Source organism: Drosophila biarmipes, chromosome X, assembly GCF_025231255.1.
Source record: "Drosophila biarmipes strain raj3 chromosome X, RU_DBia_V1.1, whole genome shotgun sequence".
Taxonomy (NCBI): domain Eukaryota; kingdom Metazoa; phylum Arthropoda; class Insecta; order Diptera; family Drosophilidae; genus Drosophila; species Drosophila biarmipes.
Window position 1 is genome coordinate 24,775,260 of NC_066611.1, and position 17,783 is coordinate 24,793,042.

The window sequence follows — 17,783 nt, forward strand, 5'->3', positions numbered from 1 at the left end:
ATTTTTATTTGCCTATTAAATTGATAGCCGACAACCTCGGAAAAGCTATCATCTCGCTTTTCAACCACTCACCCTGAAGCTATCTCCCTTTTCTACTGACTTACGTTGCTTACGTTTCAACGTTAGCTCACGACTAAACGAAAAAATGAGAGACTTACAAATGATATCGCTAGGCGATATTTCGGCGTAGAAAAGTATCGCCACGATCATACCTTTCAATACAAATATCATCGATGTATCGATACCTTGACATCTTTTCACATCCCCACTAATTTGGTTGGTTTTTTGGTTTTTTAAAAAGTTTCAAAAAGTCGTGCTGCCGCGATCGGATCCGGACTCCGCACTCCCCGACTGCCTGACTGCCTGACCGCTGACTGCCTGGTACCCAGCAACGCAACCTTCGACCGCTCCGCACCGCACCGCCTCCACCGCTCGAGTGAAATGTCGCTGAATCCGCAGTACGAGGACATCGGCAAGGGCTTTGTGCAGCAGTACTATGCGATTTTCGACGACCCGGCGAACCGCGCGAACGTGGTTAACTTCTACAGCGTGAGTGTTGTTGCTGCCTCCTCCCTCTCCCTCCTCTCCGCTCCCCGAGCCCCCTTCCCGCCGCCCTGCTCCTCCGCATCCAGCTGTTGCCGTCCCTGTCGCACGCAGGTGACGCGCGACGCGCCCTTGAAAATTCGCCTCCTTTCACACTGCAGGGCGGAAAAAGAGGGAAGGCGGGCGCGAAAAGAAAAGAGCGCGCCAAAAGCAGCTGGAGCCTGCCGGCGGGACATCGGGGCGAGGGGAGGGGCGATCGCGGGCGGACGGGGCGGGGCGCATGGGTTCTCGAAGTTTCGGGTGACACATACGCCCATGCCCGCACAAATAAATACACATGCGAAATATATGGCCAACACACAGCCGAGGGCAGCACAGTAGCACCGGCAAAAATGAAAAAAGCACTTGTAACGACCAACATTTGATGTGTTAGAAGAAAAAAGGTTTATGTGTGAAACAGGCCTTTCTGGGGGGGCACAGTAGAACGCAGAAAATTTTTAAAAATGATATTTTATGTTGATATAATGTACGAATAGGTTTTAACAGCCGTGATCCAGACATGCAACCATCGAAAAAAGTACATAATTAATTTGATTGCTTTTAACTAATTAATTAAAATTAAAACTCGAACTTAGAACATAGTTCCAATACATTTACTATATCGAGAGGAACGGCTGAAGAAGACTTGAAGCATGGGTAGATTTGTGTAGAAACAAAAGTTAAAACTCTTTCGAAGAGTGTCCAAACCAAGTAAAAATACCAGGCTTTTGCCCGGGATAAAGTCGGCACATTCGGCTAGAATCTAATCACACCCCTGCTGTCTTCCAGGCTACCGACTCCTTCATGACCTTCGAGGGCCACCAAATACAGGGTGCACCCAAGATCCTCGAGAAAGTCCAGGTGAGTCCTGACCCACGCTATCTGAGGGCACTCTGCTAACGCCTTGCCCCTTGCAGAGTCTGAGTTTCCAGAAGATCACCCGAGTGATAACCACAGTGGACTCGCAGCCCACGTTCGACGGCGGAGTGCTGATCAACGTCCTCGGAAGGCTACAGGTAAGCAGGATCGCCACGGGAAGGGGCGGAAGCGAGTCGCCCTGGGAAAGTCCCACAACTCACATCGAGCGACTGCCTGTGGCGCGGCGGCGGTTGGGAGAAAAGCACTGTCCATCAGTCGAGTTTCATCACCTAAAAACTGTGTTCCCCATGGTTTGGTTCATCAACATGTTGCGCCAAGACCCCAATCATTGTGCTCTTAACTTCACATGAGAAACATACATTCACTGCCCGCACATAGTTTTTTATCTTTGATTTTTATACACTTGCTTGACCCTGCCACATCTGGTGATTCCACGAAGTACAAGTATATATGGTGTAGACCTAAACATATTGATTGCCCACGCTGAGTCATGGTACAAGCCTAACAGATTATTCAGAAATAATGATCTAAACAGGGCAAAGAATATGAACTCAACCAGTACTAGTGCCTCAAGGAAAGCATCTCTGTCGAGTAGGATCAACTATCAACCCATCACGATAACTTCAAGCTCATTTTCATGCAGCAACTGTAGATTTTGCAGTAGCTATCATCCCAAAATGTGTGATAGACAGCCCCTCTGTGGCCTGCGAGCAACCGAAATCAGTGCTCGCACTCGTTCGGGGTCTGAGCTCCACTCCATTCCCCATGGGGCAGTGCCGCCAGCCGCCGCCGCCGCATCGCATACACCTTGTGCATTGTACACCTGTATATCTCGTATATCCCAATCTGGTTGCCACGGAACCCATCAAACCGGTGCAGACCGACGAGGACCAGCCGCACGCCTACATTCAGACCTTCGTCCTGAAGCCGGTGGGCGGCAGTTTCTTTGTGCAGCACGACATATTTCGGCTCTCGCTGCACGATGTGTAGCCCCACCGCCCCCGACTTGCCACGCCCGGTCAACTGGCTGCCTGCGAGTACACCAATCGAGCTCCCGACCGAGACGAGCAGCCCCCGCCAGCAGCGACGAGACGAGACCCAGTTAAGAGGCGAAAGAAGACTACATCTACGCGATAAGACAGTGCTGCTGCTTGCCGCCCCTCTGCCGCCCACTCCACCCACCAGCAAATAGTCCACCTTCTTCCGATTGTCCGCACAGTACGTGAATGCCCGCATTAACCAAAAGTGTTGCGCATTTCGTTTCGTGCATGGTTGCGTTAATTTTTGAGTTGGTTTCGCTTCTCCTAACTAGTTGACGCGCAGTTGGTCGCTGGAACCCGGACACTGCCCTACAATGAGGAGTTCCCTAGCACGGATGATGTGATCAGATGCTTATGACGTCTTCCTCTGCACTTACTGTGCCCTAGAACTCTCTTTCAAACTGATTTTTATTTATTCACCATTTGCCATCTGAAACACCCTAAACGCCTTCAGATTGACTGCCTCCTCACAGAGAGTCCTGTAAATATCCTAAATACTTGCACAACATCGGAGGCTTGGCTTTCAAACCTCTATGTTAGCTAGCTGTATAGTTTGGTACAGTGAACACTCACCTGCACGCAACCGATCGCCAGTTGTTCTGTACACCCCTCTCCCCAGGCCCCCGGAGCTAAGTGTGTTTTCCCTTCCCGATCTAACTTAAAGCCCGAAATTGGTTTTTCGCACGCTTGTTAGTGAACTAACGCACCGCTTGAGTGACCACTGACCATTGATATGTGTCTATTTGCTTGTTTTGCAGTGCGACGACGACCCCCCGCACGCCTTCTCGCAGGTCTTCGTGCTGAAGGCCAACGCCGGCACCTTCTTCGTGGCCCACGACATCTTCCGCCTGAACATCCACAACTCTGCCTAGGAGCGCCCACTCCGCCGGACGCGCGTCCAAAACTATTTATCCGCACCACTCAGCAACCAGCACACACACTCAACCCACATCCAAAGATGCCCGGCGCCCAACGACATCAGCGGGCGGGCAGTGGAACTCAATAGGAAAATAAACTAACTATGCAAAGCAGCAGCACAAGCAGCGGTCTCACGTCTATCAGCAAATGCAAAAAGCAACAGAAAGAGAAGAAAAACACACACAGTAAAGGAAGAAATTAAATTGTAACTACTATGCGATGTAAACAAAATGGGCCACCAGCCCGCCACTCTCGTGTCCCCTTGCGCCCGGTACTCTCGGCTCGCGGGGCCAGCGAATCGTTTGTTCCGCGAACACCTGGATCTCGGGCTCCCATTTAGCCAGGGCTATCGAGCGGGGTATGTGGCCTGCGACGAGCTCTCCTTTCATTTTCCCCGGAAAGCAACCAAAACCGCTGGCAACTGCACGCGTTAAAATTGATTTTTGTTCGTACTTTTATAGACTCAACACACTTTCGATTGGGCCCTCGTCCGGTTCTGTATTGTAATTATTGAAATACTTTAGATAGCCGCATTGCAATGTTTTGTATCGAATACCCACTTCTTGAACCGCGATCTGAGTACCGGGACTATTACACAGTCGAGGATATCGACTCTAGCTTTCTTGTATGACTAATTGAGTGATGGCGAATTACTTTTTATTGAGACAAAAAAACACTTAAATATAAAGATTAACGTTAACCCTTGGCTTGTTGTCTTAAGGTTGGTGGACTTTCAATTTAGAGCGGCGAAAAAGTACGTACTTAGAACTATTAAATGCATCAAATGAAGCTCCGAAGGACTTGGCAGAGTGCTTTCCGGCCGAACTCCGGCCGACTCACTTGTCGCGAAATGTGAAGACGGCGTCGAACCCGAACAGCACCCCGTTGACGATCGACAGCGAGGCCTTGATGAGCGCGAGGTCCCGAGTTCGGGTCCGGAAGGAGAACTCCCAGGCCTCGATGATGAACACCCCGCTGGCCACGAACAGGGTGCAGCCCAGGACACTGAAGAATATATCGATGCGCTTGTGTATGGGCGCCCGCATCAGCACACCTGCAGGTATTTATCATTATGAGCACGAACTCGGGACCCTGTACATGGACACGTACCTGCGAAGACCCCAACGACCACTATGATGTAGCCCGTGAAGGTGCCAGTGGCCAGGAACGATGTCATTATGTCGCGGTCGTTGAAGCTGTAGAAGTGAAGCACTAGGCACGCCACGGCAAAGCCCTAAAAGTATAATGCAGACGAGGGGGACTGAGTTATGATCCTTGAAACGCGTAGAACACAGGTGCCGGAAATCGGGCTATAATTCCCAAGTGGTTTTTGGGGGCAAAATATTTGAGGATTGCGAATTGTTATGGCTTTATTTTGTGCATCAGTTCACGGTCCCCAAGATGTTTTGGGGGAAAAGTATTCAAGGATCCGGTAAGACATTCAGTTATCCACCAGAACGTAGACAGTCACTTGAAAAAAAATCCTTTACCAGTTCCAGGAACTTGACCACGTTAAGGCGTCCCTTCCGCTCGCCGTGAGACATTCTGTGAAACTGCTGCCGCTGACAGTCCTCGAAAACGTGGTCCAGCTTGAAAATCCGTGCTCCGTAGCCCAGGACCGTTCTGAATGGTTCCGTGGCTGTTTGGCTGCTTACTCTGGACGTGCTCGCGACGACAGTGCGCTGGACGAACTGAACCGAATGGACGTCAGATGGCATGCAAATGCGGCTGCAGTTGGGCGCAGTCACAGAGCCTCGCCGCCGAAATTAATTAATTACACTTAGGAAATAGGCTTTTCATTCGTGGCCCCTCTGCTGGTCCGTCCGCGCTTGCTGCTCGGGCCTCTCGGGCCCGTCTGTGAAGTGGACACCGCCTGGCTCTTCCGCCGTAAGCCGCACTCGAGCCCCAGCCTTCGCCCAGAAGCTGATTGAGTGGAGCATAATGGCTTTACATACGCGTGTGGTGTGCATGCTGGGTCGGATCTGGGCAGCCGCCCTACAGACCATTGTGCTCGCCTCGCCATTACCCAAATTCGCCGGCAGAAGGTTAGGCCCAAGATCGGAGCTATTTCCCGGAATTGGGGCCAGCGGGTTGGGTCGCCGTGGCTGAGTGGCCGAGTGGACGGTGCAAAACATATCGAGGCCTTGCTGTAGAGGCGGGTTGGAACATGTTTTATTCGAATTCAATCGGAAGCTATGCTTCTACTTACTAGATCGAGTTATGGATCCTGTTCTGCGGCTGCTTACTTCAAGTATTCCTCCACAAACAGGTTATACCTGTTGACCATCCCCCACTGTGCATAGTAAACTAAGGCGTTACATAGTCTCCACTAGTGTTACATTTTTTTAAACCCATCGGTTTTTGGGCTTATCAAAGGAAAAGCTGATAGGATTCAACAAATACAGGTGTGCTTCTAATCTATATTCGTTGCTTATCGCTTGATTTGTCTGATCAACCCATATTTTATTTTTAAACTTTGTGATGCCTGTTTCGAAGATTTTATTGAATAACCAGAGCGAAATATAATTGGGCTCTGCGAGCTTTTGCAATTTGATGGTAATTACCGGCAATTCGTTTGCTTTTGTAGTTCCATTTAATGTTAATCGCCGGCACTTGGCAGCGCCGACAGCCAAACAAGTTATGGCCAGAAGTAGCGAATGATGATCCAAGCCATACCCTCAACGTGCCGCAGGAAAAGCACTTGGGAATTATAAGCCTCGAATGTGAGGCTCCAGGCTTTACCACATGTCAACCGCGCAATGCTTGCTTCAAGATAGGGAACAATGTGGGGGAATCTCCTGATTATTGGAAAACATATTGTATACTGCGTGTGTAGAATTTAGAATGCTGACATTCCTTGGAATCGACACTCCCGGCCTGCAAGTGCCCAGGGTATCGCCGGGTTCTGCTTCCCAGCGCGATTACAACCGATTTCAGTAAGCAAGTGCAGCTGCAGCCCTCAGAATGCTCAATCCCGAGCTCATTTCGCTGGAGAACCAGGTGTTCCGGTGCTACCTGGGATGGTCGGCTGTTCTGGTGCTCAAGATCTTCGCCACGGCCATCTACACGGGGCTGATGCGTTTCTTCACGGCCGTAAGTGCTCTTTGCTCAAACTGCATCGTCTACATGGTATCTACACGATAGTGCGCAACAACTTCGGGTTTCTACAGATACACAGGCGTACACTTGCGGGCGGTTAAAGAGAGCTTTGAACTCACAAAATATTTGCTTATGAAGAGGTGTCAACTGTAATATTCCTTATGATGTTAGAAAACCAGGAGCTAAATCAAGTATTTAAAAATGATTTGTCTATGAAAAGGTCTTGAGCAAATGATTTCTTGTAGTGTTATTTCAACAACCCACTGAAATCCCCTACCAAACCCCCACAAAAGTCATACAAAATGGAATTGCAGCGTTTCAAAAACACAGTGCAGGGCAGTGCCACTTTCTTGGCCGCTGCTGTGTGTTCGAATTCGACATTCGCCGCCTCAGTGTGACTAGGCACTTTATCAGCTAGTCGGAGCGAGAGGGCAAGTGAGCCAAAGCTCCTCCGTTCGCCGGCATAAAAAGAGAGAGCGAGTGCGGAGAGGTGCTCATTCGATTTTTAGCGGCGTGCGAGCGAGCTGTGGAGTCGGTTATCAACGTTTTATAAGGCCAGGGAACCAGGAGATAGCACCAAAATGGCCAGCCCCGTGGAACTGCTCAGCCTCTCGAACCCCGTCTTCAAGAGTTTCACCTTCTGGGTCGGCGTGTTGGTCATCAAAATGCTGCTCATGAGCCTCTTGACCGCCGTCCAGCGATTCAAGACGAAGGTGAGCGGGGTGGGGTCGCACAGTGGGGTCAAAGTCTCGCGCCAGGGAAAGTTTATTAACTAACTCCCTATATGAAAAGGTATTGATCGCCTAGAGTCTTCATTTTAGTGTATATTCTACAACGAGTAGTCTTGGAAGTGCATCGCAAAAAACAACTTGAGAATTATAAGCACAAGAAGTAAATACTTGTTATACACAGACGGCGGGGTTAAGGTTGGAAGTAAAAGCAGCTCAAGCTAATTAGAAAGGCATTTAACTAACTTCGTTTAATTACCTGTAAACTCATTCATTAAGCTGAGATTTTAAGTTGATAATCTTCGTGTGTTGTAAATGAACTTGATTACCATTGCCCTAAAAATGTATTTATGCCTCTGGTTCAACTGAATGTGCCCACACTGTGACTGGACAGATCAGTATCGCGATGAGACCTAGTTCCTTGTGCCCTGGCTCGCCTGGGTTGGGAATCGGAGGACCCTTGGGATGGAGCATACTCACTTTCCAACTCGTTTTCAGACCTTCGCCAACCCCGAGGACCTGATGTCGCCCAAGCTGAAGGTCAAGTTCGACGACCCGAATGTGGAGCGTGTGCGTCGTGCCCATCGCAACGACCTGGAGAACATCCTGCCCTTCTTTGCCATCGGGCTGCTCTACGTGCTGACCAACCCGGCCGCCTTCCTGGCCATCAACCTGTTCCGCGCCGTGGGCATCGCCCGCATCGTCCACACGCTCGTCTACGCCGTGGTCGTGGTGCCCCAGCCCTCCCGCGCCCTGGCCTTCTTCGTGGCCCTGGGCGCCACCGTCTACATGGCCCTGCAGGTCGTCCTCTCGGCCGCCTTCTAGGCACACAGCTCTAGTCCTTGATGCTGTTCCAACCCGTTTCCGAAATAACTTCCTGCATATTAGAATACACCGACCTCGGCTTCGGTGCTGTTGGAGGATCACAGCCTGGGTGAAGACGGTTCTCCCTGCAGTCCACTGGAGGAGGGAAGGGAATCCAAGCGAGCTTTTCCACGGAAAAGGGGGCATTGCTTAGACCAAACTAAGAAATACAAAAGTCACATTGCAAATATGAAGATTGAACCGTTTTACATAATAAATTAAAAAAATATAAATCCCACTTTTAGTTTAGGATAACATAAGTATTTTCCAATTCACTTCCATCTTTCGGGATCATCCGTGGGGCAAAAACGGTAATTGTTAGGTCAAACGTTTAACTTAATGTGTTTTTTAATGATCACAACGACTGGTTGCACTTGTAGATGCATTGACAGTTTGGGAAAGCTTTTCTGGGCCTCGCAAACTATTACAGTTTGAAGCCATAGTTTTAGATTATTGCGTAGCTTTACAGTTTTGGAGCCCTTTTACGTGCGATTACTCCCGTTTTCCGTTTATTTTTAGTACAATAAATCACAGCTCAAGCCGCGCTGTGCGAGCGAGGGCGAAAACTGGTTATCGCTGCGAGCATCTCGCTCTCGCACTCACAGTGGGAAAGAAAACAGCAAATGAAAAATGCAAATATTATAAACCTTCGAAAATGTAAGTGTTCTTGATGATTTGCGGACTGCCCAATTACCCTCTGTTAAGCTGCAGGCGTGATCAAATGAGCTCAAAACAGAAAACTCGTCCTCTTTCCAAGCCAGACGTTTTACCAAAGCAAACGCATGAAATAAAATATATATTTATTTTCTGAAATTAGCTTCTTTCAAGACCTATAAATTTTTGGAAGTGCACAGGAGGTTCCCCCACTGCTGCGGGGCGACGGCGCCCACTGTGCGCTGCCGCCGCCTCTGCCGGCGTCGCCGCCGACCACCACCGCACTTTGTTGTCGTTGGTTGTACTTTTTGTTGGCTTTGTCAATTGCCTTCGTTGGCAGCATCGCAGCGGTCGCCCTTCGCAGTTCTCGCCACTTAGTTGCTCCTTGACTGGCCCACACCCGCCCCAGTAAGTACCACCAGAGCCCCAGATCGGCGGGGGCCCCACAGGTCCTGGCCCGCCCAGTTCCTGCAGCCTGCGCACCTAACCAAGAACCCAACCGGCAACCAGAGCAGGGAAACATGTGCTTTTTACGTGTTCCTACATACATATCGTCGCTGCTCTCCGCTTCTGTTTTTCTATTTTGGAGCCGCGTGCTTTGAGAAACAAATATATCGATGTACGCATAAATACATACATACTTACAAGGCGGATGGTCCGAGCGCGCGCGAGGGGGAGATAAACAAGAAAGAGCAATAAAAAACTCCTGAGCGGAGCAGAACGAAGAAGAGAGCGTACACTGAAAAAAGCAGGAGCGCGAGGAGTTCGAAAATCGTAAGCTGTTGGTAGTTGTTGAAAAGTGATTTTACAGAGATTTTTAGCTTTGCGCGAAGTTCCCAGTGATTCTTGTTCGAGCCTATGTACGCACTCAGGAGCAATAGACCCCGACCCACCCCAGTCCCAGCCCCAAGAGGTGCCCAGGTCCTGGAGCCCTCCCAGAGTGTGCGCAAACACTGACCCCTGCTCGCACCTCCAGATGACGGGCAATCAATCAGTGCCACCTGGAAGCCTTATCTACCACATACGACGCCACCCGAACGGCAGCTGCCCCAGTTATTCGGCAACCCCCAGGGGCCTCCGACTGGAACCATTGGGATTGATGAACGGGCCCATCCAAGGATGCCCGGAAATCAAGGAAGAGCCTCTGCACCGGCATGGCCAGGCTAGTTTTCGGATCCCTCAATGGCAAACTTTCCCTAGAGACAGTCCAAGCAGAACCAGGGATCTGCTTGCAAACCAAAAGAGTTGATAAGCGTTCCCTCCTGTTTCCTAGTGGCTCTGTTCTATCAATTTTTTGGCGCGTCATCGTTCTTCGGGCCCGACCTTTCGCTTTCGATTGAATAACAATCATCTCGTGCCACTTCACAATCTCAGTCGCAGTGAGACGGCAAGAAATGTGTTTTGATCGCTATCTTCGCACTTCCCTGCGTATGCCCACCGGAATTCGGAGGTGACAAGGTCCAGGATCGTCGGGGCCAACCTCGCCACCTGGCGCTGTTCAAGTCGAACAACCTTGAGGTCTCCGGCAATCAGTTGTTGTTTGCGATTCCTAGCAAAAAGCGATAGCTCAAAATATCACAAGTCGGTTTACTTTACTACCGCGAGTGCCCCATGCTCCCACCACTCCTACGCAACTCCAGCCCAACCAGGACCCCTGGAAAAGCAGGGTCCCACCTACCGCAGATGTATCTTGATTACACATCCACGAGTTACAATCCTTGCTCTTTCACCCCCGCAGAGATGCCACAGCCGAAGCCGTACGAAAGGCCCGCCGACTTCATCGATCCCGGAAAGCCGTCCAAGTGCAAATGGCACCTGGGGAGCGCGGAAAAGTCGCCCCACACCCAACGGGGCATCGCTCACCGCCAAAAGATCACGCCGAACATCCTCGAGGTGATCGGGTGCACTCCACTGGTCAGACTGAATCACATTCCCGCCAGCGAGGGAGTCGAGTGCGAGATGTGTAAGTCCTTGGCATCTTGCTAATGCATAGATGATTACTCTCCTTTGTCACATTCGAAAAGAGCCATCTGTTTTACAGCGGGGAAACCCAGAAACTTCAAGCCTTGAATGTACCTTGAAACAGGGAATCTTACAAAGAATTGAAGGCAATACGTATCTAAAACGAAATGTAAAGTAACTGAATGAGGTATAACTGAGACTCTAAGGATATTTTTAGTTACGTATTGCTTTGAATTTGTTGTATTCCTCCTTGAAGTAATGACAGTGACATATCTTATGTTTTGACCAACCCGATAAATACCTTGTGCTCTCGTAGATGCCAAGTGCGAGTTCCTTAACCCCGGAGGATCGGTGAAGGACCGCATCGGCTACCGCATGGTGCAGGACGCCGAGGAGCAGGGGCTCCTGAAGCCGGGCTTCACCATCATCGAGCCGACGTCGGGCAACACGGGCATCGGCCTGGCGATGGCCTGTGCGGTCAAGGGGTACAAGTGCGTCATCGTGATGCCGGAGAAGATGTCCAACGAGAAGGTGTCGGCGCTGCGAGCCCTGGGCGCCAGGATCATACGGACGCCCACGGAGGCCGCCTACGACTCGCCGGAGGGACTGATCTACGTGGCCCAGCAACTGCAGCGGGAAACGCCCAACTCGATTGTCCTGGATCAGTACCGGAACGCCGGCAACCCGCTGGCCCACTACGATGGCACTGCCGCTGAGATCCTGTGGCAGCTGGACAACCAGGTGGACATGATAGTGGTCTCCGCGGGAACGGCGGGCACCATCAGCGGCATTGGGCGGAAGATCAAGGAGCAGGCCCCCAACTGCCAGATCGTCGGCGTGGATCCCTACGGCTCGATCCTGGCCCGGCCCGCGGAGCTCAACGAGACCGATGTGCAATTCTACGAGGTGGAGGGCATTGGCTATGACTTCCCGCCCACCGTCTTCGACGACGGCGTGGTGGACGTGTGGACGAAGATCGGCGATCCCGACTGCTTCCCCATGAGCCGGCGCCTGAACGCGGAGGAGGGTCTGCTGTGCGGCGGCTCCAGCGGCGGAGCGATGCACGCTGCGCTCCAGCATGCCCGCAAGTTGAAGAAGGGCCAGCGCTGCGTGGTCATCCTGCCCGATGGCATACGCAACTACATGACCAAGTTCGTCTCGGACAACTGGATGGAGGCGCGTGGCTTCAAGGAGCCGGTGAACGAGCACGGTCACTGGTGGTGGGACCTGTCCATCGAGCAGCTCCAGCTCCCCGCCCCACCGGCCACTCTCAAGTCGAGTGCAACGGTTGGCGAGGCCATTGCCCTGATGAGGAAGCATCGCGTGGACCAGCTGCCCGTTGTGGATCCGGATGATGGGTAGGCCACAGAATTTCCGCCTCTGCCAGGTTTATAACTCTGTTTCCCCCACTTAGGTCCATTCTGGGCGTGGTGGGCCAGGAGACGCTCATCACCCAGATCGTGAGCATGAACCGCCAGCAGTCCGACCCCGCCATCAAGGCGCTCAACAAGCGAGTGATCCGACTGAACGAGTCCGAGACCCTTGGCAAGCTGGCCCGCGTCCTCGAGGTGGATCCCAGTGTGCTCATCCTGGGCAAGAGCGCGGCCGGCAAGGAGGAGCTCAGGGCGGTGGCCAGCAAGCTGGACGTGACCACCTTTATTGCCGCCGGCCAGCAGATGCACAAGGCCAACGGCACCACCAACGGCAGCAGCCACTAAGCTATGTCCACGCGTTTTAACTTATACCCGCAGCATTTCGTCTTATGTCCAATAAAGCACTTTAATGTACACGAATCCCATATTTGGCTACTTGGAGAGCACAGAAAAGTGCAGGCGATCTTTGTTTACTGATTTTTTAATTGTTTAGTTTCCTGTTGCCAAAGTACAGCTGTAAAGAGATTGGGTATAAGACGCGACTCTGCCTCAGCGTAGTCTAATTTGGCAGCCGAGGATTCCCATTTCGGTCATCACGAAGCCATTCATTCTTCTGGCGCTCGCGGTTTTGGAGCGGATACCTCCCGGAGCCGCTGTTGTCGACGAATGCCCCAGGAACATACTGGCACAGCTGGAGATTCCCTAACATACAATGCGGGTAATTCCTTTACTACAATCGATCGGGATAACGACCCCTCCTCGGCGGCGGTTGGTGGTACGGGTCCTGTGGTAACTGGTACGCACGTATCATCCATTAAAAACTACTTTAAATGCCTGACCCAAAATGTTAATTACAGTTTTCTAACTGACAAATTCTATAAGGATGGCACATCACCATTCCTAGGGGGAATACTATAAAATCGATTATACGACCTCATTTACCTCCGTTGAAATGATGATCAGGCCAAAATACGTTGGAGCTACAGAGGCAAGTATAATCTACACCGTCTTAGAACAAACAAAAGAGTAAAAAACGTGTGTTAGAAAAATAAACTATATTTTTTGTAGTATTTGTTGAATGAAATTCCTTTTCCAACTATCAATGCTGTCTAGTTTAAATTTATGATTTGTTTGTGGTGTATCTTAATTAGCTGCAGCAGTTGCAAACACACCTTTCTTATTATTGTAAGGAAAGACCCAACTCCAATGAATGAGATTTTGAAACTAGCTTTGATACGTTTTCACATATATATATATTTCGATCGATTCGCTTTTCTTGCTTAGGGACCTACACGCATCTAGTTCACTCGAGACACTGGTAAAAGTATAACGAAATACTTGGTTTTTGTGGCTTGGCGCAATAAATGCATGAGGCGAAAGCAGCAAATAATACTCGTTGAGCGAGAGAGAGATTACCAAATGTTCGAGATAGATAGAGATAGGGAGTGGGCTAATACACAGAATAGAGCGGAATGTTGGCGACCTGATGCTTTGATTAGACCCCGCGATTCGGCAGGTCCTTGACCTTGTAGATGCGGACTAGCCAGTGCTCCGTGGTGTAGGCCTCCTCCAGGACATCCAGCTCGAAGTCCTTGTTGCCGATTTCGGCCGCCCGGACCCGATCGTAACCCTGGGCCTTGCCACCCTCGGTGTACATTTGCCCGAAGCGGTAGTAGCACATCTTGTACATCAGACAGTTGAGCAGTGTGGGTGAGCCCTCCTTGTCCACTCGGAACTCGCCGTTGGCTGCATAGTAGTCCTTCTCGCGGATGTGCGCCCCACGATCCGTGCTGCCGCCAATGCGCACCATCCACAGGAACTTGTTGATATCGTCCGAGGAGTAGCCAGTCAGTCCTCCGAAGATCACCAGCACATAGTCCACATCCAGTTCGCGCATTATCTCGTAGGCCTTCTCCTCCGACGAAGCCATCGCCTGGCCGACGCGCGATATGTGCGTGTTATTCCAAGTGTTGTTGTCCACCAATATCGTGCGGTTGGCCATGGCCGTTATCTGATAGCCGTAGTCCCACCAGGACATAATGCGAGCATCCTGGTAAAGCATGTAAAAACAGTTTAGTCTCGGTTGCTCAACGGCAATGTGCAAAGGGATGAGGTGTTAATGGCTTTGTCAGCTTGTTTGTTTAGTACTCATTGTGTATCATACTCTTCCTATCAAGAATTTAAAATGTAGTCATCATGAGAAGGCGAAGATCTCGAGATGCCCACGCAGCCAGATGAATGTTCTATGTTTAAAGTGACTTAAAAATAGCTTCTTCCCATGGCTAGGCAGGCAAAACATTCGATAGGAGGACCTTATATGCTGGCAACTCACCTCCGGGGTGTTCATCTGCAGCCAGTAATAGGCCTCGCGGAAGTCGTCGAAGATGATGCGGCCGCCGTCGTGCGACCTGGCACTCAGCACAATGCTGGGCGAGGAGTACGCCTCCGAGGTGACCCAGGTGCAGTGTAGCGTGTACACGATGAGCATCAGTGTGATGACGCCAACAAACCCAATGGCCACCTCGCTCTTCACGCCGCCCGTCTGCTGCTCCAGTTTCTTGTGCTGCCGCTTGCTCTCCACTCCCTGTTTTCCCGATCCACCTGCATCCACGCTCTTGATATACTTGGCGAGCAGATGCGATATGGCGATGCCGGACAGCACACACATCACGGGCGCCAGGACGAGCATCAGTCGCACCATCACTCCGGCGAAGTAGATGCTGGTAACGCCGTACAAAATAATGAAGATATTGGAGTCCGTCAGCTTTGAGAAGCAGAAATACAGACCAGCTGGAAATAGGAACACCAGGATCTGCAAAGGAGTTCCGAAGAAGGATAAATAAGTGGTTTCCAAAGAGAGGTCACGATGCAAGGAGTTTCAATATCTATAAGACTGCCTCAGCGATCAAAGTGCAAGGTAATCATTTAAATGCATTAAGGCGCAACTCATTCGCATCGTGGTTAAGTTTTCATCTTTGGCAGATAAATCTTTTCCGCCAGTTTAGGGGGGATTATAGTTATCTCTCCTAACTTAAAATAAAGAAATTATATTTCTACATTTTACATACCATAATGGATTTTTCACAATCCAAAAAGTGGGAATGCATTTTAAACATTTAATGTTCTTCTTACAAAACTACGAAACCCACCTGCAGATCGAAATAGAAGGACGACCAGGACGTCGGCTGGTGCTCTGAGACCGAGGCAATGATTGGAATGTGGTTCTTGGCATAGGACGGATCGAGCAGCGAGTAAAACCTGCCCGTCCACGGCGAGACTTTGCCAGTGAGCGTGAGCAGGATGCCCACGACGAACACCACAGTCAGCACACTGGAAACCAAGGTCTTGAAGAGCAGGTCGAAGTGATCCTTGGGAATGCGGGAGCGCAGATAGTCCACAAAGGCGTGAATCTGGCACAGGCCGAAGGTTCCCAGTGCCTGAAAGAGAGAACAACGATTAACAGTGTGGTCTGCAATCTTGAGCAAGTGAATATATATTGATTCCTATCAGTGATCAAGTCAGCTTGGGTTTTTCGTACTCATTATGTTTCATACTCTTCCTATCAAGAATATATTAGGTATTCATCACAACAGATCACTCTTTACGTGGATAAAACTTCGATTGCTAAACAGCATCGGGCCCTTACCAGCATATGCTCGGAGCTCTGGATAGGTTGGAATCCCACGAACGAGATCTGCATGGACAGAATGGTGCCCACGCAGTAAAGCGTGCTGTACGCTATGTATATCCTGTGCGAGAAACGTCCGGTGATCATCAGCGCCAGCACGTGCAGCGGGATTAGATTGATCAGGAAGACATAGCCACCCCAGGAGGAGACCATATAGAAGTAGGCCAGGGCCGACATGGCCGACCAGAAGATCGTGCCCGTCTTTACCGCCTTGATCCACAGATAGTAGGTGAAGAGCATGCAGAAGATGGCGATGCCCTCATTGTCGTACGATCCCGCCACAGATCGGGAGATGTATCCCGGAACGATGGAGATCAGGGCGGCGGCCACCAGACCAGCTCCAGTGCTCTAAAAAGAAGAGGGAGATCATTAGGACCATGTGTAAGACATAACCTCGAAATGGGTAAAGGAGTTATTAGTTAAGATATCAAATTTGACGGGTTATAATAACAAAAAAAAGAAAACTAACAAGCCAGAAACAACACATAAGTATGGAGGGTTTAAGTTCGGAAATAGTTAGGATCGGCAGTCGTGATAACGTTTAGGGCAAGCATTTAGGATCCTAAATTGTAAAGGCAAGAAAAATTGAAAAGGAATGATCTCAAGTAAGGACAAGTTGGGACCCATTAGGTACATAACATTAACTACATACATATATTGAAATTCGTTGATATAGACACCGATCGGCGTGTTCAATAGTTAGGAACTGAGATCATTTTGAGATCTTAAGTGGAGTGTTTGGTTGTTTGGGGTCTGGGATCCAAGGTCGTTGTGGGGACGGTGACTTACGTGGATCTCCTTCGTGAGGGCGTAGGTGACCAGCGTGGTCAGCGAGGAGAAGAAGGGCGCCAGGAAGACGCACACGTTCCGGATGTCGATGGTCACGTTCAGCAGCCACATCAGGCGGTACAGAGCCGCCGAGGTGAGCATCAGGCCCGGGTAAATGGTGCCGCCGATGATGCGGCCCAGGGGATACCAGGCGCGGTCATCGAACCAGTTGTGGAACTTGTAGAAGCCCTGCTCGGCGAGGAACCGCGTGGTGCGGTAGTTGAAGTACGGGTCGAACTCATGGATCACGCTCTCGAATCGCAGCACGGAAAACAGGCGCGTGGCGAACGCTGTTCAATGGAAATCGGAAAGGGAAGTTCAGGTCGGCGTTGGCAAGAGGAAGACGCGCGGCTAGTGGTGGCAGCTGCGCGAGTACTGAGCTATCGATACTTCCGCAGGGCTGGCACAACAAGCTGGCGCTATTTCAAGGCACAATAATAGAGAACCCTTTTCGGGTTCCTAAGTTCTGAAAGCCGGTTTTACTAATAAGCAGGGCTCATTAAAGCAATAAGAGGGACTTCGAGTTCTAAGTAATTTAAGTAAAGAAAAACCAGTAAACTCTATAGCTTCCATCTCTAGATGCCTTCGCAGTTAGGGTCCACCACTAGGCAATAGCGACCGCCGCCGATCACCGATAGCTATCGATAGCGGGGAAACTCGAACCAGATGCGAATGTATTTTTTTAAGCACGCCCACTCGAATAATGCCAAAACAGGAGATGTACTCACACAGAACCGCTGCCAGGATGAGAATGGCCAGTTTGACCAGGTGCTCCTGCTTTTCCCAGGTGAGCAGTCCGCGGGCGACGCCGCCCACGTCCAGCGTCATTTTCGCCTGCCGGCGTTTTTCGGCGATGTTTATTCGCTTCTGGGGCCGTCAAATCACCGGTACGCGATGTTCACTCCACTCCGGATGTCCAGGACTGCGTGTGCCGCACCACGGAGCGCACTATTACCAAGGATTTCGCACAAAACACTGGCTGCGAACTTCAGGGCGATGGAATTGCAAACTTGCAATTCGTGGCAGCGAGCGAAGAGTGCTATCGGTTATCGCGCGCGGCGTCTGGCTATCGGCGGCCGGGTGGCAACCCTGGCGGCTGGGCGCGATTTAATTATCTCCCATTTTTACCGATTCCTGCGGTTTCTTTGGCAGTCAATGCCTGATTTAC

General features: G+C 50.6%; 5 protein-coding genes and 2 non-coding genes across 9 annotated transcripts; 3 read left to right on the forward strand and 4 right to left on the reverse strand.

The window, feature by feature from the left end:
* Positions 1-232: 232 nt before the first annotated feature.
* LOC108027609 (probable nuclear transport factor 2) lies at positions 233-4,119 on the forward strand. 2 transcript variants are annotated; one of them, XR_001768337.3, is made up of 5 exons: positions 233-549; positions 1,372-1,443; positions 1,500-1,598; positions 2,341-2,679; positions 3,260-3,378. XR_001768337.3 is itself a non-coding variant. In XM_017099130.3 (4 exons), exons 1-4 carry the CDS (start codon positions 442-444, stop codon positions 3,371-3,373), a joined length of 393 nt encoding a protein of 130 aa, XP_016954619.1. In that variant the 5' UTR covers positions 240-441; the 3' UTR covers positions 3,374-4,119. The 2 variants fall into 2 exon arrangements, 1 of the variants encoding a protein (XP_016954619.1); XM_017099130.3 differs by lacking the exon at positions 2,341-2,679 and having other exon boundaries at positions 240-549; positions 3,260-4,119.
* Positions 4,120-4,213: 94 nt separating this feature from the next.
* Positions 4,214-6,264, reverse strand: LOC108027519 (uncharacterized). The gene is made up of 4 exons (XM_044092800.2): positions 5,629-6,264; positions 4,910-5,566; positions 4,530-4,653; positions 4,214-4,473 (listed from the first exon to the last, which is right to left on the reverse strand). Exons 2-4 carry the CDS (start codon positions 5,135-5,137, stop codon positions 4,256-4,258), a joined length of 570 nt encoding a protein of 189 aa, XP_043948735.1. The 5' UTR covers positions 5,138-5,566; positions 5,629-6,264; the 3' UTR covers positions 4,214-4,255.
* Positions 6,265-6,348: 84 nt separating this feature from the next.
* LOC108027617 (microsomal glutathione S-transferase 1) lies at positions 6,349-8,343 on the forward strand. Of its 2 annotated transcripts, none has more exons than XM_017099139.3 (2): positions 6,349-6,512; positions 7,745-8,343. In XM_017099139.3, exons 1-2 carry the CDS (start codon positions 6,384-6,386, stop codon positions 8,069-8,071), a joined length of 456 nt encoding a protein of 151 aa, XP_016954628.1. In that variant the 5' UTR covers positions 6,349-6,383; the 3' UTR covers positions 8,072-8,343. The 2 variants fall into 2 exon arrangements, with proteins under 2 accessions (XP_016954628.1, XP_016954627.1); XM_017099138.2 differs by lacking the exon at positions 6,349-6,512 and adding an exon at positions 7,004-7,231.
* A 708-nt stretch (positions 8,344-9,051) lies between these two features.
* LOC108027607 (cystathionine beta-synthase) lies at positions 9,052-12,519 on the forward strand. The gene is made up of 4 exons (XM_017099128.3): positions 9,052-9,172; positions 10,503-10,727; positions 11,043-12,084; positions 12,141-12,519. Exons 2-4 carry the CDS (start codon positions 10,505-10,507, stop codon positions 12,442-12,444), a joined length of 1,569 nt encoding a protein of 522 aa, XP_016954617.1. The 5' UTR covers positions 9,052-9,172; positions 10,503-10,504; the 3' UTR covers positions 12,445-12,519.
* A 616-nt stretch (positions 12,520-13,135) lies between these two features.
* Positions 13,136-17,656, reverse strand: LOC108027553 (dolichyl-diphosphooligosaccharide--protein glycosyltransferase subunit STT3A). The gene is made up of 6 exons (XM_017099018.3): positions 17,344-17,656; positions 16,577-16,905; positions 15,746-16,135; positions 15,249-15,536; positions 14,432-14,911; positions 13,136-14,149 (listed from the first exon to the last, which is right to left on the reverse strand). Exons 1-6 carry the CDS (start codon positions 17,441-17,443, stop codon positions 13,595-13,597), a joined length of 2,142 nt encoding a protein of 713 aa, XP_016954507.1. The 5' UTR covers positions 17,444-17,656; the 3' UTR covers positions 13,136-13,594.
* Positions 14,221-14,304, reverse strand: LOC122818682 (small nucleolar RNA Me28S-U3344). The gene has a single exon (XR_006368176.1). It is a non-coding gene; the product is annotated as a small nucleolar RNA Me28S-U3344 (small nucleolar RNA).
* On the reverse strand, positions 15,612-15,694 carry LOC122818681 (small nucleolar RNA Me28S-U3344). The gene has a single exon (XR_006368175.1). It is a non-coding gene; the product is annotated as a small nucleolar RNA Me28S-U3344 (small nucleolar RNA).
* Positions 17,657-17,783: the final 127 nt, after the last annotated feature.